At 40.1% G+C, this 27,247-nt stretch overlaps 1 protein-coding gene across 19 annotated transcripts in view; it reads left to right on the top strand.

Moving 5' to 3' along the window:
* Window positions 1-26,817, top strand: part of APBB2 (amyloid beta precursor protein binding family B member 2) — a 166,993-nt gene extending 140,176 nt beyond the window's left edge. For 16 of the 19 annotated variants that reach the window (XM_069014220.1, XM_069014215.1, XM_069014221.1 and 13 more), the window contains 6 exons: window positions 16,575-16,689; window positions 19,175-19,262; window positions 20,337-20,420; window positions 20,912-21,027; window positions 21,797-21,976; window positions 22,588-26,817. In XM_069014220.1, coding sequence (XP_068870321.1) covers window positions 16,575-16,689; window positions 19,175-19,262; window positions 20,337-20,420; window positions 20,912-21,027; window positions 21,797-21,976; window positions 22,588-22,755 — 751 coding nt within the window. In that variant the 3' untranslated portion in view covers window positions 22,756-26,817. Of the gene's footprint in view, window positions 1-7,442; window positions 7,606-16,574; window positions 16,690-19,174; window positions 19,263-20,336; window positions 20,421-20,911; window positions 21,028-21,796; window positions 21,977-22,587 lie in introns of those variants that run through there. The other 3 variants (XM_069014224.1, XM_069014231.1, XM_069014232.1) reach the window with 2 other exon arrangements.
* The last annotated feature ends 430 nt before the right edge of the window (window positions 26,818-27,247 follow it).

Consider the following 27,247-nt stretch of genomic DNA (forward strand, 5'->3'; position numbering starts at 1 on the left):
TGGCTAGATACACACTAACGGAGACGGGGACCAGTCAGCATTGACTTGGGTGTTTGTGTATGACGTGCTTGGCATTTAATTCCTGTTTGCTGCAACAAAAAGGTAAGAAACTTAAGAAGTGACCCAAAAAACCCCTCAGCCCTTCCCCCTTTCACCCCCACCCCCGCACAACAGTTTTGCATTGGTGTAGCCTTTGTCTCCAGCTGTATTTTCAAAGCTATGGTCTATTAGTCTAAAGCTACTGTGTGGATGCCTGCAAGGCAAATTACAGCTCCTAGTGTGACAAAGGCAAGTCAGATTTCTTTTCTCCAAGAGCTGACACTTAAAAGCCTTCAGGAGAGCACTGTAGCAGAAATGCTGGACTATGTGCTGAGCAGTAAGTATTTGATGCTGTTCTCCCTCTCCTTTATCCCTTCAGATGTTGTCATTTGAACAATAAGCTAACTAATGGATCCTGATGATTAATAGGTTTGGGGGACTATGTTCAGCTCAGATTTACATTTCCTAAACTGGCTGTGGTTACTGACTGCATACTGACCAGTCTGATTCTGTAGAGGCTGATCATAATTTGGTTTTACTTGTAATGCCATGTTAATGGATGAAAAGATGCTGTAGTTAAGAACAGCAGAAACCTCATTTGCTAAAGCAAAGAAAGCTCTGTGTGTTTTCCCTCCCAACACACACCACCTGTATAATTATTTATGTCTAATTCCCAGCTAACTTCTAGCTAGACAGTCTGGGCTTTCTTTTTTCAGCCCGTAATTTACAATGGAGATTGAACAATCTGTGTAAATCTTTGAAAGATGTGAACATGTTTAATGGCAAAAGTATTGCACTATATGTGGGTATACATGCATGTTACAGTATATTTAGTTGAAGTGAAATGGTTAGCAGTTCTTTTGACAGAAGAAGAAACTTCATGATTAAATGTAGTCTATTGCCTTGAGGTCTCTGTGCTTGCTTAATCCTATCTGAATTTATAAAGAAATTGCAGCAGGAAAAATTTCATTGATTTGTTAATTGATAGATAGCTTTGAATCCTTATTATGCTGGGTGCATGGGGAAGGAAGAGAGACAAGCACATTTATCTTTTTCTTTAAACTCAGCAGCTTCACTCTTCAATTAGGTTTCTCACATGTTATGGAACCTCATTGCTCTCCCTGCTCTGTGCAGTAATTTTTGCTTTCTTAAAGGATAGCTGAGTCTATGAAGGGAGTACATGATCTGTTTCATCTTGTAAAACTATGGCTTTAATTATATTCTTGTAGCTGTTGCTTTGTAGTTAATGTAATTATAACAACTTGTGAGTGAGGAAAAGAATATTATTTAGTCCTGGAGCATTTCTCAGTAAAAAGTGGCCTATTTATTTTCTTAAAGATTTAAGAGAGAGAAAGGGAAAGATAGTGGGGTTTTCTTATGTAATACCAGTTATAATTTTAAGTGATTTTTTTCGAAATTTTAATTTTTTTTTAAAGTACAGGTTAGTTTTCCCTTTTACAACAAGTGGGTGTATATACATAAACCCTATCTATGAAGACACTTTAAACATAGATCAGTTGCAATACAGATGGAGAACAAACCATTTGAATTAGTATTTTAGATAATCAAGGTGTGTACTGAAGGTCTGTGGTATTTCTTGTATTGTTGCAGTCTGTTGGGAATTCATCAAGGCTTTCTGATTCACCTTTCACACTTTCCTGTATTTTGTGACATGAGGTAAAACTGTTACAGTGAACAAAGTTCTGATACAGTTGATATTAGAGTGCTAGTATTGATTCAACTGCACCGTAAAGCTTAAATTTGTTTTAGAGTGCAGACTTTGCTTCAATGTAGTTTAAGATAGGCTGAGATAACTTTATTCTCTGGATAAAGTTAAAATAGGTCAAACTGAAATTTAACAGTTCTAAATCAGGCATATCAAGTCAGTAAAAAGTGTTCTGTTTCATTTCCACCTATTAGAAAATAACTGGCCTGTCCCAGAACATTTTTTGGTATCTGCCAAACGAAACAACTTTTTTGTAATATTTTGATGTTAAGAGTACAATTTAGTCTTTACAAAATGTGGATTTGTATAACACGTCAGGGTGCCTCATATTTTCTTTTTAGTTTAAAAATAGAATCTGATTAGGTTATAGTAGTCTTCATAATATATAATTAGCAACAGAAGGCTAGATCAAGCCATCAATTTTTAAGCAGAGATCTTCTTTGCTGCCAGTGGAGAATTGCTTAAAAATTGATGGCACAATCTGGCCTACAATGAACAGGGGACTCATGCAGAAAGCGTTAGTTTTACTTCTACTCATGTCTCCATCCTGGCAGTGGCAGGGACCCAGAAACTCAAGGCCAGTCTGCTAGAATAGTTTGCAATTTCAATACTTGTTGGGAGACTAAAGGCTTAAGGACTACTTAAAAAAAAATCAACCAAAAAAATCCCCAAACAAAAAAAACAAACAAAAAAAAACCTGTTAAAAAGTTACCAAACCCTTAGAGAAATTGTAAACCACAGCTATTTTCCTTTCATTAAAAGAAACTATATTTCTCTAATGGCATACAGAAGTGAAGGACATAATCATTGTCTAAGCAACAGGAGGCTTTCAAATGCATGGAAATGAAAGTTGTTTCCTTTATTTGTTCATGTTGTGTTGTTGAGGTGTAACTACATTTTACATAGCGATTTTGCTGCATTAAGTGCTACTAGACTTTGTAATTACAAATTAGAGAACCAGAGCAGGGCCTCTTCTGTGCCTCAGAGGATGTGTTCAGGCAAATACTTGTAACTGTAAATAAAGATGAAAGGCTCATGCACTGCATTGCTATTTTTAATCAAGTTAAATATGTTTTACTCTATTAAAACGCTACAGTAATTGACAGCAAAGACATTTCAGCTGGTTGTTATCTCTCAGGAAGAGAGATGGTCAGGGCTGCTGCTGGTGGGTGTAGTCCCATGTGAAAATGTTGAAGAACCATGGAAATTGCAGGGCAGACCTTTGTACGTCTGTATAGCATAGTTTACACATGGCAACCTTTTTTTTCTGATCTGCTTAAAAAAGACAATTGGGGAAGTTGCAGTATGCCAGACTCCAGGGGAAGGCACAGGAATGAAGAGGTGCGAAGTGTTAACCGTATCTTCACAAAGTTAGCTGAACGCGTCAGTCACAGAAATGGTGGGGCTGTAGACCTCTGCCAGTTACAGGGGATTAACCTCCTGACACTCTCACAGGCTTATGTGTAGTGCAGTGCCACACTAAAACACCATCCAAGCATGAGAAGATCATCTTGATCCTTAAGTACCTTTTTGAAGGTGACAAAAACAAAACCTGTCAGGTTTCTTGGTGTGATTTGCTCTCCATCATGTTGCAGTCTTACAGCGGCCCTTATTGAAGTAGAAGACACAACAGTAGCGACTGTGGAGTATTTGGAGTCCAGGACAACTCCTGCTGTCCCAGCCACAGGGATGGATGTGTGGGGCACCTGAGCTGCTGAGGCTCTTGGACATGGTGTTTCATCCCTACCAGCTTCCCTCTTCACTCTTGAGACAGTCCCATAAGTTGGTCATCTGCATAAACACAGCATCACCATGTCCACCAGCACAGCACATCTCCAATCTGTGCTTTGAGATGTTTCTGTTACAGAGTCAGGGGAAAAACGTTGCCCTGGAATAGACTGCAACAAGATCAGCTAGACCAGCCTCCTGCCCAAACGTGGGTGGGGTTCAGGATCACCTCAGAGCCACTTCAGGTTGATATTTATAAGCTCCAAGAACAGGCACACAGCCTCTTGAAGTATGTATCTCTGGGCTTACCCACTCTCTTGGCAAAGAAACTTGGGTTTGCTCTACTTTTTAAACCCTCCCATAAGCAAGTGGGAGACATTAATTAGATCCTTTCCCATTACCTTGTCTCCAGGCTAAACAAGCCCACCTCATCTCCAGGCTAAACAAGCATGGTTCCTACAGCCTTGGGGCACCGTGCCGTTGGCTGGGCTTACTCCAGTTTGTCACTCTCCATGGACTGGTGATCCCAAACTTGCCTGCAGCAGTGCAGATATGGCTTCATGAGCACCATGTGGAAGGGTATATATTCACCTCTCAGTGGAACCTCCATCACCCTTCTGCTTGTGGGGTGGGCATTGCACATCAATGGCCAGCCCCCAGGATACAGTTTGCATCACTCACTGATGTACGAAACCTGGGACTGAAAGAAGAAATGGTCTTGTACTCAAGCAGTGCCCCATCAGTTACACCACTCTACAACTCTCTTGCTTCCACTGCATCCCTGGGCTGGGGGACCCTCTGTAAGAGGAGTGTGGAGGAAAGCAGGGATCAGGGGAGCAGGTGCCCTTCCAGTACTGCAATGCTCTGTTCCTAAAGGTGCCAATCAGAAAACAACCTGGAATAAATGAGCCTGGCAGAAGTGATGGGGAAGAAGAGATTGTTGCCACCTTCCCTTGGAGGCAGGGTCCTCTTGGGGTTTGCTCCACGAGGGGTGTCCTTTCTCACACCTCTGCAGGCTGGAAGGTCATGGGCTGTTTGCCTTGGTCTTGGCCTTTTCCCCTCAGAAACGAATCTCAAATTCTGTGTCGCAGCCCTGACACAGTCTTCTGGGGATTGTCTTCCCAGGTTATTGGCAGGTTCTGGCTTGACCCGTTTTAACTCAGCTTGGAAAGGGATATGTAGGGCACCACACTGAAGCACTTGTACAGCTGCTCTTGCAGCATTTCTGGCACTTAGAGCAATCAACAAAATCTGCCACTTGAACTGAAACTTTCTGTATCTACTCTTTAGCCTTGGGGTGATTTTTTAAAAATTTGTTTATTTAAGTTTAAAGGTATATTATTCAACCACATTTGAGCTACTAGAATGTAAAGAGAATACAGGCAAATAGTCTTTTGTGTGAAAATAATTAATGAATTACAAGACACTCTATGAGAAGTTGTTGGGTTAATTGGAAAGCTGTAATTAACTGGTTAGAATCGGGAGGCAGCCTCCCCTGATTCATATGCATCCCACGGCAGCCAGAGCCCCATTGATTCTCAAAGCCTGAGGAAGTCCAGCAGCTCAACTGCTTGTTTTTCTCTCACCTTCCTGAATTTCTTTCAGTGCTCTTTTCTCTGGGCTGGCAGCTGCAGTGGTGATTGTTCTGTACAGTTGTATCTTGCATAACAATTGGGGAATTAACAGATCTCCTTTTCAGAGTTTGCTCCAGCAGGTCATGTTTTGTGTCTCTAAGACATTTCTTTTCCTGTCCTCCCCCCAGCACATTGTGTCTAAATTACGGGACAGTTTCTCCAATATAATGCTTTTTCTGAGAGATGGACATCTCTGTTTGTCCACTTCATATAAAGCCAGTGATTAACGGACAAAGAAAATCATATATGTTTTACTTCTCCTACTACTTAGAAACATTGTGTTTTCTCAGAAAGTGAAAGTGATACTACTTTTTCAATTCTGATTTTCATATTGGCACTGGCATATAGTATCAATGATATTTAGGCTTGAAAGTCTTCCAACATTTGCAATGTTGAGATCTAATTTTAATCCCTTAATTTTATAAAATGTTAGCAATAGTTGAAGTCCTTGCTGATTCGGTAAAGCCCAGTAGGCAGCCCATGTAGCTGAAGCAAAGGAATGAGTGGGGTTTTGGCTGGGGAGATCCACACAGGTCACCACTGGGTACTGAAAAGAGGAAACTCCAAGTTCAATGTATGACAGGAGTAGAGCAGAGCACCACCATGTGTTTCTTCTTTACAATGAAACTAAGTTTCATGTCTCTGTTGTGAAATTTCTGGGAATGTCCATTACATTTGTAAATATGGATCATCTTTCCAACCTGGCTGCTTTCACGGAATCATAGAACAGCCCCGGTTGGAAGGAATATCAAAAGACCATCTGATCCAGCCATTTATGGGAAAGGGAGCCTAAATGAAATAGTCTAGCACCCTGTCCAGTCATATATTGAAAACCTCCTGTGATGTGAGCTCTACCATGTCCATGGAGAGGTTGTTGCAGTGAATTCCTGTTTGTCACAAGGAGTCACATCAAGATTATTACAAGGGACAGTGGGTACAAGTTGCAGCAGGAGACGTTTCATCTCAACATGAGAAAAAATTAAATCTCTGGTTACATGCATGCACATCTATTTTGGACGGGTGCATTAGCAAACCATATGCATGTTAAAATCTGCCTTAGAAAACCTATGTTTATTCCAGATCTACTCACTAAGCCATTTCTAAACAACAAATCAATCGCTGTAAGCTTGCTGACATGAGATGTCTAATGGGAATTGGATCCCTTCCCCTCAGTGTGTTCTGTCTTTAATCCTACCCTTATTACTTGAGATGTGATGATTTTTCCACTCCACTTCTTTTTTTTTTTTCTCAAGAGTCAGTTACAAGCTGGGATGATGTAGGGTCCCACATTTTTGCACACAGTGCATGAACCTTGCTCAGATGCTCACTAGAGATAAGCCCTTAAGAAAGGGAAGCTGGGAGGTGCATGCAGGAGGCAGGAGTGGGAGAGCAGGACTAAGTAGCTCCCTTCTGAGAATGGCCATTATCCCTGTAGAGACACTATGCATTGCATAGAGTGGCATCCAGTGTTTAAGGAGAGGTGCAAAGAAGCAGGCAGCAACCCATGTCCTTTCCCAGGCCTGCTAACCCTTTGTGGTCACATCCCAGGAAACTGCTTTCTTCACAGGACAAGCTCCAGAAGTACACGTGCGTGTCCCTGCCAGCTCACCCTGTTGGGGTTTTGTGGTGGCTGGCATGACCTGGAAAGCAGCAGGCTGTGGTACGTGCCAGGACCTGCAGGGAGCCCTCTCTGTGGCTTCAGGGCAGGGGCAGGCAGGCAGAGCAGGTCTGCGGGAAGGGGCAGTAGGGCAGCCACCAGCCAGGGAAGCTTGTGCCTCTCCTGCCTGCCTTCGCCTGTGGGAAGGGGGTGTTGCTTAAGTCATACCAAGAGTCAGTGGTTGCTGAAGTGTTTTACAAATGAAGGTGTGTGGTGATTTTATACATCCTGGCTTCATGGAAGGTTGCTTCACAGGCTGTCACTTCTTCAGGGTGCAACTTCCAGAGGACCCCAGCTGACCTTGGGGCATGAGCTTTTGGAAAAGGCATTAAAAAAACTGATGATGATCTTTCTACTCTTTCAGTTTAAACAATGTAAGGTTTGCACAACCCGAAGAATTATTCTTGTTTCTTTTGTCAGTGTCTGCTGTAAAAAGTGTCATTTTGGAAAAAGGAAGGTTCATGTACTTTCGGTGTCTATTTATGCTTTCTGCATACTACTTCCCAGACTTGTGTGTGGTATTTTAAGCTTTATTACCTCCCACTGTTGATATGTCTGCACTGCCTCAGCTGATGCCTGTTGGCTTCACTGCATGTTTCCAAAAATACAAACTTCAGAGCAACAAGATTCAATGAAAAAAGGTGTCGAAAGGAAATAGTGGCCGTATGCTTAGATACGCTGTGCTACAAACAAAACAGTGTATGTTAAATGTACAGCACTTTTCAGCTACCCTGTCTTATCATATGCTGGAGCTCTCTCTGCTTCAGTGCTTTCTAACTTGCTCTTTCTGTTTCTTCATGCTTCCCTGGATTCAGAGAGAGGTAAATGATTTTCGTTTTTCCATTTTTGTGTTTATCCTTCTGGCATGCACTGAAAAATGTTGTATGGGTTGGCTTGTATCAGTGAAGCCCAACTTCAGTGAGTAAATTCATAACTGTCATCTTTTCACCTTGCTATTAACAGAATTGTCCAGACGATACTGCCTGTTGTTTGTTTTGGGGTTTTTTCCTCAGGTCCCAAACCCTCTAACAATAGAACAGTTCAAAATCATGCGATGCAGTGGGTTTTAATATTTGCTTCTCGTCTTGGGATTTAAATTTAGATGATGATGATGTTCTCTGGAATCTGAAATGCAAGACAGTAGTGTTAATATCCCAGCTTTTATTTAAAATGTTTTAAAAACATGATCCTAAGAGCAGGGGATTTAAGAGCTAAGTTTAGGAAGATTTGGAAAAGTAAACGTTTATTTTCTATTTCTGGTATTTGTTTCGGGTCCGTCTGGGTTGCTTGCTTGCCTTTTTAAGTTTGAAGAAAAGTTGTTCCCAGTATGTTTGATTTGTTTGGATGTACAAAGGAATCATTTGGAATTCTCTACAATGCTTCCTGTTTCATGGGAGCACAGACAGTAAGGCATTGTAGTCAGGTGCTTAGCAGCACAAGGGCTGCAGCCACTCCAGAGGCTCTTAGCAATAGAATTGCATCCCTCAGATGAGATTTGGGGTTTGTTTGCTCTTCTAAATTGCAAAAACTTGAAAGTGGGACTGGGTGGAAGGAATGTGGTTTAGAGATGCAGACTATTCCTCATGTTTGCTTTGTGGAATACAATGAGAATGGTTTTCAGGCCTGACTTTATTTTAATCAATTCTTTAGGCAGTGTTGGCCTAGGGAAATATTTGAACTTTCTTGATTATGGCTTTGCAATCTAATATAGGTTTCATGCATGTGGGGAAGTAATGATCCTCCCAGCTTAGCACTGGCAAAAGTGTGCTTCAAGCAGATTCATGGGTAGTGTCTCTGCACAACTGCTGTGTTCTCTATTTGAATAATAAAGAGCAAAGGAGAACTAGGAAGCCTTGCTTATAAAACAAATCACACTGGAGAGATTAACTATTCTGGTGTAGTCTGCTGTCTTCAGTTAAATCTGTTATAGTGCTTTGAGCATCTCAACTTGATGTATTTCTTTATTAAATCTTTAGATATTCCTTTTAAACAAAAGCCCTTGTCTTCCAATTAGATCTGGAAGACAGAAGCATTGTCAAAAATATCTAAATACTAATTTATCAAAGTCAAATGTACAGGATCTGCTTCAAAGAGGCTGTTCAGAGGTTCACAGGCATAATAACACATTCATTTACTAAAGGAAATTCAGGATTCATCAGACTGGCCATCCTGAGGAGTTAAACCACCACTTTACAATGCTGCAAGGGAGAAGCAGCAACTATAATGGCCTTGACAAACTACCTCATTTGTATGCCTTTTCTTTGAAAACTGCTGCACAGGATAGGAAGGCAGCCCCCTGCCCATGCACATTTCAAAAATATTGTGAAATAGTTATGCAAAACACCCTGAAACATTTGTGTTGACCAAGTCAGTGGCCAGTGATTTTCATACGATCTGTCCCAGAAGTTCTGTCTTTTGTTAGATCCATCTATCAAACAAGCAGAGGTCTAAGCTACTGATTGACTTTTCAGTTTGCCATGCCTGTCTAGCAGTTGTTGAGCAGCATTAAGCCCCGTCTGAGCCCCAGGCACCAGCTGGATGTGACACACTGTTAGCTGGGCCCCCTTGGGCTGCCAGTCCTACAGGAACACAGTTCCCAGGGCACCCCCTTGGTCGTGACCACAGCACTAATCATAGACTGTCCTTCTTGTCATGATGGTGGTGCTTTGGCCATGTGATTGGGAGGTCAGGCTGGGAATGAGGACCAGCATGGGGTGTATATTTAACCTGTACAATCTGTACTGTTGTCACTGTGCTAACAGAGCTCATGGATCTGGAGAACTGTGCTTTGACATGACTCCAATTAATGCAAATCTCTGGCCCTTTGCAGGAGTAGAATAAAGCCCTTGGTAGCAGAGAGGGAAATGATTTGTAACATATCAGAGCCACCTTGCTTGCTAGTGAGGCAGTGGTGGCCGGGCTAACAGGACTCCTGTCCCCTCCGCACAGGAGAAGGTGCCGGGCAACACTGAGACCTGGAGCCCGTCTGGGGGACCGGCTTTTGCAGCTGCATAAGGATCAGGCTTCAGGAAGGAAATTGGAGTGAAAGTCATGCAAATGCTTTCAGGCTGGAAGTGCTGGGCTCTGAGGGGCTGAGCTGGGTATCAGACGTATCAGCTCTGAGAGGGCTTTAACAAATTTTGGAGGCACACAGAACTGTGGCAATGATAAGACATCAAAGAAAAACCGCAGCTGTGAGTTTTAGGGCTGCCAGATTAAAGCCTCTGAGTATCACACAAAGTAGCCATAGCTCCTCCTTCAGAGTTAGTAAGTGACATTATCAAGGAATGAAGCAAACAGCCTTTCAGCAGGGGATAATTTGCCCTACAAACTTTATGCTTGAATTAGAAAAACAAGCTACACTCTGTCAATGCCAGACCATTTGAGGAGAATTTATTAAAATGCAGAATTGATGTTTTGCTGCAAGGAAATCCATTTTCAAACTGTGTAAAAACTGAAATAAGAAAAGTCTCCCAAAAATCTCTTCTTGGGGAGGGCATTTTAACTACTTGGATCCAAAATTCCTCACCAGGGTAATGTCTTGGTGGCCAAGTGTACCATTCTGGGTTGTAGCAGGAGAGCAGCTGAAGAGGTGGAGGAGCTCTTTGAGCTGAAGTGCTTGGAGTGCAGAAAAATTGGAAGGCTTGCATGTGTGTTTAGGATTTCTCACAACTGTCAGAAACACAGGGAAAATTCTTTCTCCCCCACATCTCTTCCAGCTCTCATCACTGAGGAAAGAATGGTGGATGTGGTTACTGTATACGAGAAATGGGAAGGAGAAGACTCTTGGGAGTAGTTATTTTCCTTCCTCCTCATCTGGGGTTTGATTCCAAAATGTTGGGTGTATAGTTACCTGGAGAAGGGGCTGTGAGTTTCATTTGGAACATGTGGAAGGGAAGCAGTGGTTTCACTCGGTATCTAATAGTTGAAAGGTCCTCAGTAAATCTTTCACAAAAAGATTTTGCAGCATTTGTGAATGCTGCTTGTTTCATCTAGTTATCATTTTCTTACCTTTGGATTTTTCTCCCTAACTTTGCTAGTTCCGTGGTGTGACCATAATAAAAAGACAAGTGACCTGAACAGAGTCACAAACATTATTTCAGCTATAAGCCATTCTCCTTTCCTCTATGTGAATAAGAAGTCTGGATTAAAAGCCTGAAATGTTAATCCAGAGGATCTGTAATTTCTAACATACATACTGCAGGGTTTCTTGCACCTTGTTTTCTCTTCTTCTAGTATCATTCATGATGCTAGAATATCTGTGTCATGAAAAAACCCCACCCAAGGATGGTCTTGATGGCATTATATTTACTTGCTTTTATCATGTGCCTCCTCTCCCTTCTCTTGCTTTTCTCCTCCTCTGTCCCCATGGACATTCAAGTGTTGACAGTGAATGGCAACCTCCTGCCAGGTGCCTCTGACCTGCTCTGCTGTAGTGGTGGTTGCTCTCCCCTTCTTGTTTCCTGCTTTCATAAGTCTCTGGTCAGCTGTTTGTAGGAAAGCAACGTGAAGTCTGAAAGTTAGAGACTCAGGAGATGGTTTCTCCACAGCCTGACATATCTGTTCTGTGGCCCTGCAGTCACAGAAGTCTATATACCAGTACAGAGAAATCATCTTCTGTAGGCTATTCTGGATGAATTTCAATCAATTTTAAGACAAACCCAGAGAACATAATTTTCTGGTTCAAGGATTCTTGTTACAATTTGTAATACATAAATCTGTAAAGAAATGTACATTTTCCTGTATGTGTATCATTTTAATATAGGTGTTTTAAATAGCAGCAATTTAATTTTATTGAGAATAGTAAAAAATTTCATTTCATACTTTAGGGCTAGGATATTAGGGGTTTTTAACGAAAAAAAACAAAAAAAGGATTAATGCACTTCTACTTTTTTCTACAGTTCTTTGAAGAAATAAGTTTATAATGAGAAGGTAATGAAGGATGTGCGACTCTCTTAAGCTGTACTTAATTGGGATGCCTCCTAGGACTTTAGCCTAATAGTGGCAAATGGTTATAACTGCTACTCAAACAGGACAGCATTAGCATAAATTGCTTTTAATGTGATTATATTCATCCAAGGTTGAGCAGCTAAGTGATGCTTAGCCATGTGTTAAATAGGTATGACTATCTAAGGTTTAGTCAATGACTGTAGACATTTGCCAATTAAAGAGAGTAAAAGAGCAAATAAAAATTAAATTCCCTTCTACTTAGCATCTTGCATTGTCTTTTCAACTCTCAAAATTGCTTTTTTAAATGTCTTTCTCTAGTCCTGTATTCTTTCAAAATAAATTACTACTAAATTTTTAACTGTTCAGCAGAACCAGTCTTACCCACTCTTGCACAAAATACTTCTTATCTATTTTTCTATTTTTCTAGCTTTTGTCCAGAATACTGATTTATATCCAGTTCCTATAACTGGAAAATTATTAATGGATGATGTAGTATATGTGCAAATGATTAAAAAAACTTTTCTTTCTATGCAGAACCCCTTCTCCATTATTCTGTATCAACAGAAGTGTTGCACTTGTGTTATAAAATTTCAGGAGTACACAGGTTTTTTTGCAACATCATTCTCCTACTAAACACCTTGCTGCTCTCTCCACTGACATGGAATGAAATTTTACCCGGAGCTGTCATTCAGATCCCACAGATTTCATGTGCACACACACACCCCATGGAGACAGAGATTCATCTAGCTGGATGAGATGTGTTAACCCTGTGCTAGCTCTCTATCCAGTCATGGCCTTTGTAATGGCTTTTAAATTTCTTTTTTCTCTTGTTTTCCCAGCAGAATGTAAAGATAGGGGAGTGGTAAGAGGAGGCATTTGCCCTTTTCCATAAATTTCTATTGCAAACACGTTGCTCAGCACTTCTTCATTATCCCAGGGGCCTGTTGCACATAAATCTCACTTAAATGTTAATCAGCTTCAAGTGAGCTGCAGTCAAATGAAGGTTTATAGATGAAGCGACCCAGAAGGATCTGAAGTGGAAGAAGAATCAGAGACTGGTCTTCTGGTTTACTTGGGATTCAAGGCTTTGGACAAAAAAGAAGCTGTTCCATTGTGGCCCTGTGTAGGGAAACACAACTTTTCCTATGTTTTATTGTTGCTGTAGGAAGCAGATACTCTGAAGTCCTCAGAAAGCCATACCTTTCTTGTCCAAGAGGAACCGTGGAGCTCCGTTTTCCAAATGCCTAGAAATGCCTGAAGCAAGGCTGCAAGGCTCCCACTGGCAGTGGAGGAGCCAGCTGCCACCAGCCAGTACCCCCATCTCCAGGTCTTGGCTGCTGGGCTGCCATGTACGGCCACTGGTGCAAGCACACAGGCATCTAGGTGACTTCCATTAATTAATGATATCAGTGATACTGTCTGTGCGCTGCCAGAAGGGGGAAGGATGGTTTTTGTGCTCGTTTTGACTGATGATTTGAAAACAGATGGTACTGGCAGGGTTGGGTGTGGTGTGGTAGCACAGGTTTAGAAGAATTCACATTTCATACTTTGTCTCAGTAGATACAGGCCCTGATCATCTAAAGGTTTATGTATATTCACAATCCATGAATGTAATTAGCTGATTTACTTTGTTCAAGCTGTTCAGGTGCTTAAAGTGAAACACTGGTGTGTGAGTCTGCAACACCACCACGAGGGTTTTATTAGCTCTCAGTACTTGAAACTGATGTACTGGCTGGTGTATCATTTTCTTCTGTAATTGTGCTATACAGCCTTGTTTATGACTGCACACCATTACAAACAGAAATATTTACAGAAGCTGCAGGACCGAGTGCTGGAGAGGCTCGACACAAGCCTTACATGCAGCACTTGTGGAACTGAGGCGTGGGCCAGGTGGTCCTGGCAGCCCCTTCCCAGCACCCACCAACAACCCTGTGGGCAGAAAATGGCATTTCTGGAACTTCTACAAGTGGCTAAATGTGCGTGGCATTTCACAGAACAAAGATGAGACTTTCCTCATAGCCTCATGGGCTTGCCAGGCCACACCCTGGAGCCTTTGCTGCACACAGTGGGGCATCATTGTTTCTTCAACAAGAACTCCAGTATCAATACAGGCTGGGGAATGAAGGGATTAAGGAGCCCTGCCAAGGACTTGGAGGTGCTGGTGAATGCGAGCACACAGGATGCTCTTCCTGGGATCATTTTGTAAAGGAATGCATAAATCACCTGTTTTCAAGTCTTCGAAGGACTAGTATTGATTTGAGGTAACTGCTTGTAAATGCTAGTAAATAACCATGTAATGGTCACATTGATGACTTTCAATTTTATTTTAAGTCAATGCAAACACAGGTTTCAGCTACTATGTCTGCCTTCTGAAAGAGTGGACCTTGATCCAGTAATAAGGTGTGCACAGCACTCTGGTTTTTTATGCTGTCTTTGCTACCTGCCAGTGATGGTCACTGCCAGTAAGCTTTTCTTGTATGTAAAGTGGGAGAAAATCTTATTGAAGTTATGGTAGAAAATCCATGTCTGTTAAGTGAATTATGTTTCTGTATTGCAGTTAAAAATACTTGTAGGGAACGGTATTTGGACTCAAAAATGTGAAGTCAGTAACTTAGGACATTTAAAAGATTGCAGCTAAAGCCAAGAACATGGAAAACAAAACCTGAAATGCTTAGGATTTTTGGAAATTCCTTGCCTATAGCTCTCAAACTAGTCTAGGTCTTGTCAGAGCTCAGGATATTATATGTGGGAGCCTGAGCATTTCCAGAGACCTGCCCTGCATTTCAGTAATGTTGAAAGTTTATGTCAAAAGGCAAAAGTCTCAAAGGTTTTTTTATGTGGCACCTTGTTTCATTTTTTTCCTCTGTAGCTGCTAATTTTTCATAGGCTACAGGTGATCCATACCCTCTTCTCTTGGAGTCCAACTAGGAGTCTTCAGCTTGCTTTTGAAGCACTAAACAAGGAGGAAACCATTCTAAAGCAAGGCTTGGCACATGTCCAGATGAGCTAAATGCATCAGTCTTTTTCCAGGGGCAAGACTCCAGCTGAAACTCAGCATGTCTGTGATCTTGCAGTGCAGAAAAAGGGAACAACATGCCAAAAGGCTCTTGTGGCTGAGGGACTTGGGGTCAGGCTGGAGCTAGGAAACCTTGGGGCATCTTGTGTAATAGGTAGCACCTTCCTGGATTATTGCTTTGTGATTTTTCCTGCAGGTCACGATCAGGTGGGTCCCTCCCCAGGATGCCTGTGTGTTACATGCTGGCAGGGCAGTGCTGCAGCCAGTGAGAGCCAACACAGCCCATGGGCTGCGTTCCCCATGCAGGAAGGGTTCAGGTGGCAGCACATTCCACATGCTGTTCCACTGCCTCCTGTCCCTGCTGTGCCCTAGTGTATGCCATTGCAGGTTGGGATGCAGCGAAATGGAGAGGGGCCTCCAGCTTGACTGTGTTTCTGCATGGTTCTGTCATGTGGAATTGCTTTCAGATCTCATCCCCTGATAATTTTGTGTGGCTTGGGTTTTTTTAAATATTATTCATCAGGCTTCAGGTTGAAAAGCACTTAGATGGAGCAACCACCTGTTCCTGTTAATGAGCAGCCCTTATATTGCAAAGGCTCATGAAGAACAAAATCTGCTGTTCAGTTAGATACAGGTACAGTACTTACCTGCAGGGCAGTGTCCACATCTCACACAGAGCAGGAAGGCCAGCAATCTGTCTGCCACAGTCTCTGATTCTCCCTGGAGAGCTTCAGTATAAAATTCTTCAGTTCACAGGGCATTTAAAATGAATTTAAAAATTGGCCATCCATGCTACATTAAACGCTGCTTGGAATATTGACAGGCTTTTATATACAGAAATACTTTAGTTTATACTAGGCCAGTGGCTTAGGAATATCTCTCCTATCTCTTCACCACTTAGTCTTGCTGATAATTACTTATGTGTAAAGCAGAAAGGTACTGAAAAGAGACTTCAGGCGTAAGAGAAGCTGGAGCAAAGTCCCAGAGAAATCGGAAGGTAGCAAGAGGGTGACAAAGTAGGAATGAGCTGTAGTTGCTTGGAGGACATGAAAAAGCAGAGGTGCAAGACCAGTGAACATAGAGTCTTGTACAGTAAGGATGGCAACTGGGCAAATCCAGGCTTGTTCCTGGCTCAGTATGTATCACTTTGACTGTTTCAGAAGAGCTCCAGCTCTTAAGCAGCCTGAGAACAAATAAACCTGGTCGTGGCACTTCCTTCATCCATGCTAGAAAGCTTTACTGTTCTGCGGTGACTAGCCAGCACAGTGCAAAAACCTCTTTTGTAGGGCACCTTTATTTAACTTTTGAAAAAATAAGGTCAGAAATTTAGGGCAATTAGTGCAAGCAAAGCTCAGCAGGTTCACATCTCCCTTATGCAACCAGATCTCTAATTACTATCTGCATATTTTAAACACTTTATACAGTCCTTCAAAATACAATTTTTCTCTGACTACACTCTTGTGTGCTGTTTCTGGGATTTTTTTAGCAGTTGAGAGCTGCATATGTTTTCTGTCTCAATATGTAATTCTCTCCCTACTTCATCTTCAGTAACATATTTGAGTAAATTTTGCTGTTTATTTACAATTGCATTTGGAATTATGGGTTGTAACTTGAGTAAGCTGCATGATTAGGAAACCAAAATGAGCTTTTGAATTATACAGATTAAGCACGAAACTTTAGATACATGTTTCATGGGTAAGCAGTTTATTACATTTGTAGACCTGCTCTGTTGAAGGTATGTGTTTTTGAGAGTTGAGGCTGATTCTGATGTCATCAAATTTGTTCTGTATGTTTCTAATGTGGCCCTTTGTCTTGTTTACACAGAGACTTTGCTTACGTGGCAAGAGACAAAGACACAAGAATTCTGAAATGTCATGTGTTTCGATGTGACACACCTGCAAAAGCCATTGCTACAAGTTTACACGAAATCTGCTCAAAGGCAAGTGGATTTCAAATCAGCTGCATTTGTCTGTTCAGAGGTCCCTAAGCCTTATACATGTAATCAGTGGTTGTATGCAGTGTTAGTTTAGTTTATATAACTGGCAGTGAGAAACAGCGTAGAGAATTTGGGAGGAAAAGGACACAAATGGATGGGAATTATGGGAGAGTGGGCATTTAGATTTGAGGATGATGATATGTGCTTTTGATTCGACAAGTGTGTATAGAGACCAAAGGCTTTCCTGAATAATAAAAGAAGCTGCCGGTTCAAAATGGAAAGAGAACACAGAGGTTCAATTAATTATAAACAATGATGTTAAACTCCATAAATGAATCAGACCTTGTTTGAATGGTGTTATTCAATGGTACTATCCTGCAGGACACAGAGGAAAATAGTTGCTAACTGTATTTAAAAAATCATGGGGGAAAAGGGGTTTAAGGTACTCTAGTTATGTATACTAAAGGATATGTTGCTGCTCTGATAGTGTTGTCCATAATACTGGGGAGGACTGTTCTTTTCAGTCATTCTACTGTACAGATTTGACACCATTCCCTGGCTATTAATTTTGGTTTTCTTGGATGATCAGTTATGAGTGTCCTCTGTACAGTCATTTCATGCATCAGCAACAATGCAGCACATCCTTTACAGAGGGCAATCTGACTGAAATGTTTTATAAAGAGGAAGTTAAACTAATCTACTTGAAACTCTTACTTTTTGTTGAGATGTGGTGGATTTGAGACTGCCCCTTTTTAAAAATATCATGTTGCTCATTTTGGTTTTCCTTAAAGCATGTTAGTTTGCACCATGGAAAAAGAGGGCTGTGGGGATGAATAACCTTATCAGTTATCCCTGTGTAACTTGTCTCTCATCATGAGTCACAGCTCTTCTAGAAATGCTAGTTAGAAAACCTTCGGGTTTTAAAATTCTGCTGTGTGACTGTCATTTGCTTTTTACATTTTGTCTTCATGTTAGTGAATGGAATCAGTGATGCCAAACCCTCCTCTGTAGTCGGTTGCATAGGCTAAAAATTTTTTGGTTTTGCAACACTGAAGACATGGTACTGAACTTTTTTGTGGTGTTTCATGCAAGCAACGTTGAGTCTTTACACAGGGTGCATACTGTAACCCTCTGGGCACCACAGTTATGCCTGAGGCAGAAGGTAGCCCATCAACTGTGCAAAGCCTGGCAGGTTTGTCCAGGTTTGGGTGCCAGAGGGAGTGCCAGTGGCAGCACTTGGGGAGCTGCTCAGGTTGGTCAAGGAGCTGCAGGCTGTGCTTGGTGAATTTTAACACCAGCACTGCAGCAGTGGCTGACTGGAGACCTGTTACGTTCTTCCCAGTTCTCCTCCAACTCTCCAACTCACACAGATGTTTCCAGCAAGTCTAGCAGGGAAAAACATGCTACACAGGCTCTACCACTGCTGCTTGTATCCTGTAAGGTCAACATCAAGTAAATGCCATGGTAGCTTTACACAGGAATATCAGAAAGGGAGTAGAGCTGTCACATAAGTAACTATGACATGAAACTTCTGACACTAATTTTGGATAAGGGAACAACTAGGCATTTAAAACCATAGCTAACAGTAACACAGTTAATTCAGCAATAGATGTAATCCTGATCCAGGAAAGCACTTGGCTGGTGTTCACATGCTGTACCTCTCTACTGAGTCAGGGTTTCTTCCTAAGCTACTGTGTATAATTTTTCATCAGAGGGCAGGAATATTCCCATATGTCCCTGCAACAGAAAATACTTTCAGAATATAGAACCTAAAAAAAAAAAAAAAAGGAGGGAGGCAGAGGAGAGAAATTTGCTAGAAGCATTTTCAGACCAAGTGTCATCTGCTGTAACACCAGTTATCTTTATAGCTTAATTACAATGAACAGTCATAACATAAAGAAGCAGATACCTATGGTTCATATACGAGCTTTGGAAAACCTCTGTTAGCTTCGCTGGATCCTTTCTCAGTCATATATTTGTAGTGAATAGCCATCCAAAATGTTTATTTACAAGTGGGGCTTTTTCCTCTTTTGCTAGTACTACACATTTTGAGGAAAGGATATGTTGTATTTTGCATAGGATTTTTAATTCCAGAATAAACATAAAAATGGAGGAAAAAAGTTTACACAGCAGCAGTTCAGAGTGAAACATGCATAATGAACACCTTCTTCTCTGTGTGTTAAATATTTATGTTTCTTGCTCTATTAGTCCTCACTACAATTTTGCTGTTGATAAAAATGACTAGTTTTTTTCCTCCTCAACCTCTCTTTCATCTAGGCTTGGACACCACCTAGGTTCTTTATGTAGTTAAGGAATGGTGAATGAAGTGGAGTAAAATTAAAGTTGTTAAAAGAATAACCTGCTTAGTCATGTACCTTCTGACTTATTTCAGATTTCAGAAACTAGGGTTATAAATAGGGGTAAATTTATAGTTGCTGCTGTACTATATATTTTTTTTTAAATGCTGTATTATCACTGTCTTCTTCAGATTATGGCTGAACGGAAGAATGCTAAAGCTATGGCTTGCAGCTCATTGCAAGATAGGACAAATGTCACCCTTGATGTTCCTCTGCAAGGTACTGTGTGTTACAGCTAGTATCCTCAGGATGGTCCTATTTCAGATAAGTTTTGTTTCTGATGCAGCTTTTGACCAAAATTGAGCATATTGGGGGGAGAAGTCAGGAGTGTAATCCTGCCTTTTAATTAATGTATCTGATTGATTGTAATCTGTTCCTGTTTCACTTTAAGTATTTTTCTTGGTTATGTTGACAGTTATGGACTCCTGCTCAGTTATGTCAACTTGTCCATTTCCTCTTTTATTTTGAAATGCAAGTGTTGCAAACACAGTCTTACTTATTTGTGGCTACTCAGAATATTGTCTTTTTCAAATCAAAATACCTCCTGACTTTAGACTACACCAGTTGGCCAGATCTTCCTTAAAACCAGAATATACTCCAGTTAATCACTCGGATTCAGAAGAGCCATAGAATTCCTCCTAGGTTTCAGCATTTCAGCAACTTCTGAGGCAAGGGTGCAAGCAGGTTGTCATCCAGCTGAAGAGTCTTTTGCACACTCTACTGCATGGTAGAAGGAAGTTGTTTTTGTGTGCCATTATTAGTCATATCTTAGTAGTTGCTGTTTTGAAAGTATTCCAGGAGAACAAATACACTTTGTGTTAGCTTTACAGCAAATTATACACTTCTAGATCCACCAGGTTGTACTGAATGTCTTACTCCTAATCCATACATCAGCTTGTGCAATGGTCTGTGTAATGTGTACTGTTCAGGCAGTAGTATTGATTACTCAGAGACTGTTTAACATATTAGCAAGGATTAAAAGCAAATTCCAGATTTTACATAGTTATTGCAGTGAAACTTAGGTCTGTATATCTCAGAGACCCATTCATCTATATTTTCTGCATTTTAATATGCCAGCCATATAATGTGATTTTATTCTTAGCATAGACCAAAAATTCCTTTAGAAATTATTGAGGCTTGTTCCTGCTAGAAGGAGTAAAAATTTATTTTAATCAATGCAATAGCGTCAGAGTACAATTAATGGATAAACAGTTCTATGTTATTGATTAAATAAAAGTGTTTTTTCCTGCTGTGAATGCTGATTAACAGAAATTGACTTTTGTTCCCATGCAGTAGATTTCCCAACACCAAAGACAGAACTGGTACAGAAGTTCCACGTCCAGTACCTGGGCATGCTACCTGTAGCTAAACCTGTAGGTATGTAACACTTAAGTGAATTCCAAAGTACCTTGCTTAAATTCTAATGGTTTGTCAACTGCCAGTGCATGATTTTTGAAGGGTAGCAACTCTTCTGTTTCAGTCATATGAATCAAGCATGAAGACATCTAATATTCAGGGTATCATATGAACATGTGTTTTGCAAACAGTATTCTGGGAGCTGCCCAGAAGGTGAAGTTTCTTTCAGCTTTCTCTGAATATGAGCTCTGCTACTAATGAGAAGGGCTCTAAAGAACTGAAACAGTACAAAAACTAAACAAGATGCTATCCTGGTTTTTTTTATATGCCAGAGGCATCTGTTTTGGTTTTCCAGATAGAGAAATACAACTTCACAATACTTTCTTCCATTATCAAATTAATTTTAATAAGACATCCAAAACAATCTGTTTTCTATACTATGTGTGAAGATAAAAAAATCTGTTATTGTTTACATATATTATTTTTCACTATTGCATTTTATTCTGTTTTAGGAATGGATACTCTGAACAATGCCATTGAAAGTCTAATGGCTTCCTCTAGCAAAGATGACTGGATGCCAGTTACCATGAATGTTGCTGATGCTACTGTCACAGTCATCAATGAAAGAGTAAGGCAGACTGTGTTGTTTTAAACACAGTTAACATAGTATGAGTGTTGAAAACCAGGAACACGGAAATGCTAGTAGGGTTAATGTAAACTAAAATTCATTTGCTTATTTTGCATTTTATTTCTTTCCAGAGTCTGCAGAGGCTCTTACTGCTCATTTCAGCTTCAGTTTTCTTTATCATTCCAAGCATCTTCTCAGAAATAAATTACTTTAAGTATTCATTAGATATTCAAATTCAGTGTTTTACTTTCCAGGAATTTTGAGCCTAAAATGTAGGTTGCACCCAACGTAGCAATCCTAAATTCCAAACCGCATTTGCCTTATTCTTGGTACAGAAGCCAAGAGTAATAGAAAAGTCTGTGTTACAGAAGAAAATGTAGAGCATTTTCCATAGAGTTTAATACAGTGAAACTTACTGATGCAGTCTTTTATATATGTCTTTCTATGAGCCACTAAACCAACATCTCTATAACATACCAGTGATAGGGGAGCATGTTTTGGGGTCATTATAGCCATGTTGTTTTGTTTCTTCACAAAACAAGCAGCTTTTAAAATGTACAACATTTTAAAATTTTGCGGTAATGCTCAAAGCCTCGGTTTTCTGGTGACAGCCTAGAAGAGGAGATCCAGCCCAGGCTTGGGCACGCTTGGTTTATGTAGCTAGATAAGAAGGAGTTACAATACTGTAGCAGTATATCCTCCCATTTAATTGAAATTGAAAGTTCCACAGAGTATCCAGTAGTAATGATATCCTTTGATTCATGACCAGAATGAAGAGGAAGTCATGGTGGAGTGTCGTGTGCGGTTCCTGTCCTTCATGGGAGTAGGCAAAGACATCCACACGTTCGCCTTCATTATGGACACGGGAAACCAGCATTTTGAGTGCCATGTTTTTTGGTGTGAACCAAATGCAGGCAATGTATCAGAAGCTGTTCAGGCTGCTTGTATGGTAAGTGACCTTCTTCAAAGGCATCTAATAGCACTTAAGATTTTCACTGCCTCCATAAATTATCGTTTTTTTCAAATTTGCAGTTATATTAATTTCAAGGCAGAGAAAAGAAAGATAAAAATAGGAATTGATATTGTGATATATTTAATCAATTAAAATCCAAACATTTTAATGTTTGAAGTGCCAGCTTAGTGAACAATGCTCCTTTAATATTTCTCTCCTAACCTCTGCAACAATCTATGTAAATTAGAAATCTTTTCTTTCACTAAAGTTATCTGATGCCAGAAAAACATTTTACTTGGAGTTGTGTTATGAAATCCAGTGGCAATATAGTGAATATAACCCTTGTTCTAGAGTAGCTGAACCCAGAAAACTTACTTTTCAGTTTTCAAATGGGTATTTATATGATTTAATATCTGTTGTGTGCTAATGGACAGTTTTTGCCCAAACTTTGACAGACCAATTTCCCATTTACTTCAGCTGAGCTTTTTGTCCCAGCCAGAACAGAGGTTTGACTGTATTTAATGAGAAAATGCTAAAAGTGTATTTTAAATGGTCTGTGAAGTTATTTGATCCAGTAATGACTGCAGAATGGCTTTGTTTTGTTGCAGTTACGGTATCAGAAGTGCTTGGTAGCCAGACCTCCTTCACAGAAAGTTCGGCCGCCCCCACCTCCTGCAGACTCGGTGACCAGAAGAGTTACCACTAACGTAAAAAGAGGAGTCTTGTCTCTCATTGACACTTTGAAACAGAAACGTCCGGTCACTGAGATGCCATAGCTGCGTAAGAGAGAAGATTCTCCTAACGTTTGACTGAAGATAACAGTAGCCACACTATGGAAAATGAATGGACGATGTCTGACCTTCCATTTCAGTTGCTGATGCTTTCTCCTCAGAGAATTTACCCCTATCAAAACAATGTTAGACAAGCATGTTCTCTCATTCTTGCCACCATCGTGTGATATGAAAAGAAGCATGAATAATTTTTTTGCTGTCAGTGAGTTACATCATGGGCAATGGAAGGTCTGTTTGATTGTAAATACATGAACATTACGTAAACTCACAGAAAAAAGAATATGGCCACATCCCTCCCAGTGAACTCATGCTAAAGTCCTTGGAGTGAATGATGCCTGAGTTAAAAGTTTCACCTTCTTGAGCTGGATTTGTCACAAACCAATCCTAAATCCTACAGCACTTTGCTCTGTTTTCAACACTGGAATAGGTACCAAGTATTAGCTACCATTGAATTACTGTAGATTAAATACCAAGTTTTATTTTTTACAGAATTACACCTGTTAGTTTTGAATTGTTTGTCAGCATTGGTCTAGCAGCTACTTTAACATCTCCCTGACATGCTTTTGAATCATAGTCTCATTATGTCATCTTCTGGTTACACATTATGGTCTTATAGAAGAATTGTGTTTAAAACCAAACCAATGATGAAAAATCTAGAAGTGTTTTCAGTAATTGAGTTGCAGGATGATCCACTGAAGCTTATCAGCTTTAAATACACAAATTCAACTACTGGCTGTTAAATTTATTCTCCTAAATCTATCATTAATTCATCAAAAATACTGTTTGTTTCATGGAGGGCTCAAACCAATCAGGAATAAGAAAGTAGTTAGTGATTTTATTGTCTTACAACTTTTATAGAGACTAAACTATTCCATACCTTTTCTATACAAGTGTTTGATGAAATGTTCAGTTCAGTGTCTGATTCCGTAATTCCCCCTTCCCCTCAGTTTGTTGCTGAATACTTAGCAGGCCAGAAGAAGAACAATTAAATTTCTTGTTACTTACAAAATTTCATGAAATTTATTTTACTTTTAACCCTCTTGTAACAAAATCAGAAGAGAGTTGTTTTTTAACAGGATGGTGTTTCAGCTAGTACAATTGGATTTCAATGCTTTTTCTCCAAAGACTTAATCTAATTGATTTTCTTTACACACCTGCAGACCCTCACAAATCAGCCCAGCCTTGCCCTTGAAATTGTACTTCAGGCTAATTTTGAAATGCAGTCATGCATCTTCAGTCTCTCCCTTTGTCATCTTCTGTCTAGACCTACAGATTGGTACAAATTCTGGACATGGAACATTAAATATGTTTAACTAGTGTTAAAAATGTTTTGCATCCATTTATAGCTAGGTTCCAAACTCTTAAGTGTCTCCCAAGTCTCCAAATCTTGTCATACTCCAATGATAAAGGAGCACTGGCAAAGTTCTTGTTACAATAACTCTTTTTTTATTTTACTATGCAAGAGACTGTTATAAACAAACTATTTTCTTTTTTATTTCCTTGTTTGAAGAAATTAATGACCACACCTGGCAAAGTAACTTAGGAACACAACAGGAAAAGAATAATGATTCAAGAAATTTCTGCATTGAAAAATGCAGGAACATCATTACTAAACTTAGCGTGATGTATGAGCAAGTGTCAGGTAAAGGCTGGCTATGCAACTATTGTAATTAAATTTAGCTTTCTGCAATACCCTCTGAAGAGCTGATCCCCTCTGGATCTCAGATCTCTTCATGACCACGATTCTGCACCTAAGGCACTGAAGCAACTCATTCCCCTCTCAAGGCTCACGCTCTTGCCACTTCCTTTGCACCACCTCTGCTACTGGTACAGCTGGAGAAGCTGCTTATACTGAGTAGACAGGGAGAGCTGGAGGGGAGGGGATGCAAACAAACCCACCCCCTTTAGCAGTACCAGTGGTTTAACTGACCATGGAGCCAGATCACAAAGCATGGGGATGGCAGGTTGCATATAGCTTCTGTAGTTTCCAATATTGATCCCAGTCACCTCTGTTAGGAGCAGCATACAAATTCACTTCCTATCAGAGAATCACAGAACTGTTTGGTTTGGAAGAGACCTTAAAGGTCGTCTAGTTCCAAACCCCTGTCACAGGGACACTTTTTGCTAGATGAAGTTGCCCACCCAACCTGGCCTTGTGCATTTCCAGGGATGACTGCTCTCAAACTGTGGTGGCTAACACCATACCCTTAGGTAGGATTGTGAAGTTAAGAGACAAAAGTTTCCTTGTTCATCATTGTGCTAGTGATTTACATTTTATTTTATTTTAAATTAAATATTTTGACAGTGTCTTTTTAAAGTTCCAGCTGACAATTGTCATGATTTCAGATTGGCAACTGTTGTACAACAGTGAATTAATTTTAAACAGTATAATTAAATTTTGTCATTACATCTGCACAGTGCTGATTCTCCCCAAGAGAGATCCAGACTCTCTTTAACTAAACCAACACTTAGCAAACAGCAGTGGAAAGGTTCTGCATCCGTGTTGTCAAGGCTAGGAACATCTGGTTAGCTTGTGTGCAATGTGTGCAACTGCAGGCAGGGCTGAGGAGAAGACGGAAGGGTATTTGAAAAGCCGTACATCACTAGCCAGTGTATGTTTGAAGAGGTTTATGTCTGTTAACAAAATGCTGTTGATTTTGCAAATATTTAAGTAGTGTGCTTGATGATCTGACTATATGTGGCCTTTTTGCTTCAGTAGAGCTCCTTATTATCCAAAAGATTTAATATGCACCCAAGTGTTTGCAGAATCAGAGCCTAATATTGCAAAGCCTATTATCTTTTGTTTAACAGTATATTCAGACACTCTTTTTACCATGGCCAAAAAAGTATGTATGGGGTGTGTGTGTGTTTGAGCAACTGCAACTGTTCTAGTTGATGTTATAGCAACCCTTCAGTTATCTATGCATTTTTTATAATACCTAGTGATTCTGTAGGCCGGCAGCCATGTTCACTATGCCTTGTATGTCTGATGCCATATTCTAACTTAACCTGTTAAATACAGCTTAAAATATTTTTATTTTATTTATTCTATTTTTACTGAAATATCTTGCATTATTATGTTTATGTATTGTCTTTATTGGATGTGCTCTTGTAACATTCTCCACTCTGTATACTATAGGTTGCCTAAAAAAAGGCAGGCTTTGTAATTATTTGTAGTCACATTTTCATTGAAGTCTGTAGAAGAATCATGTAAAGCAAAGCTAGTATCTTCATTTTTTTCAATGCTAGTAGTAAGTTAGAGGTAAGTATCATGTGTCAGTCAGTCATGCCATTAACACACTCCCTTGCAGAAGCAAGGAGATTTATCTTCACAGTCAATGACTAATAGATAAAAACCTTTCTTTTGAAATCTGTAGTGCTGGCTGTAGGTTTTATTTAAGCCACTTACTGTTTCATTTAAAGGGGAGCAAGGAGATGTGGGAGGTGCAAGGCTACGGAGGCTATCTACAGGGCAGTTAACTGGGAATAACAAAAAGAGCATAGGAATGGCATAGACTCCATTCACAGTAAAACGAGGTTTAGTGATATACTTCCTGTGCAGAGTCACCTGTACCTACAGAAATATTATGCCCTTTAGTGGCAGAGGAACAAAAATTATGGAGTATCTAATAGCTTACACCAGTTCTCTGTCACTAAGAATTCTACATTTCTTAATTTTATTAAGCATTTCATGGATCATTTACCATGGAATCTAAAAGCGTTAGTACATCACCCATGGAAAAGAGAATGTTCTCATTTCAAGAGCCAGTATGGGCTCAGCATTTCAGCATTACCACTGAATGCAGTACTCCTTTCTTGGGCATGTTAATTAACACATTGCCACAACGTGTGCTGTCCCGTCAGCCAATGCAGGTTTGATTTAACAGCAGTAAGAAACAAGGAAACACATCACTGTTTATTAGCAGAGCCCAGTCTTACATAAAAGTACCTGACTGACAACAAAAAGGACAATTTTCCCTGCTGTTGACCACTTCTCCATGTTTAAATGTAATCTGTTCTGAGAATAAATTTAGCTGCATAAAGTGATTGTCTCAACTGTTACTGCTCCATGAAACTGTGAAATTACTTTGTTCAAAATGGTGGTTGAGGGAAGGGAAAAAGACTGGTGGTTTAGAGGCAATAGCAGTACTATAAAGACTTTTGTATCTGAAAAGCTGAATCAACAGTTTCCAGTTGAAAATTACAAATAGACAACTGGATTACAGAAAAATAATTACATAAGATACAGTTTTACTGTAAAAAGTCATTGAGTGTTATAGGCATCTACCTACAAGCCATCTGAAGTCAGTCCCAGATGTTGCCACCATATGATGTTCCCTGCCTACAAAGCAAGCTGCTGACCTGCAGTTGAAATACTCTCTGATATTCTTGGTAAGACGTTGAGATTCTAACTGGTTCAACCTCCATACCGTGTCAAAAATGCAAATTTCTGAAAGCAAGATGAGGCCAGTTGTGG

This window comes from Aphelocoma coerulescens, chromosome 4, assembly GCF_041296385.1.
Source record: "Aphelocoma coerulescens isolate FSJ_1873_10779 chromosome 4, UR_Acoe_1.0, whole genome shotgun sequence".
Taxonomy (NCBI): domain Eukaryota; kingdom Metazoa; phylum Chordata; class Aves; order Passeriformes; family Corvidae; genus Aphelocoma; species Aphelocoma coerulescens.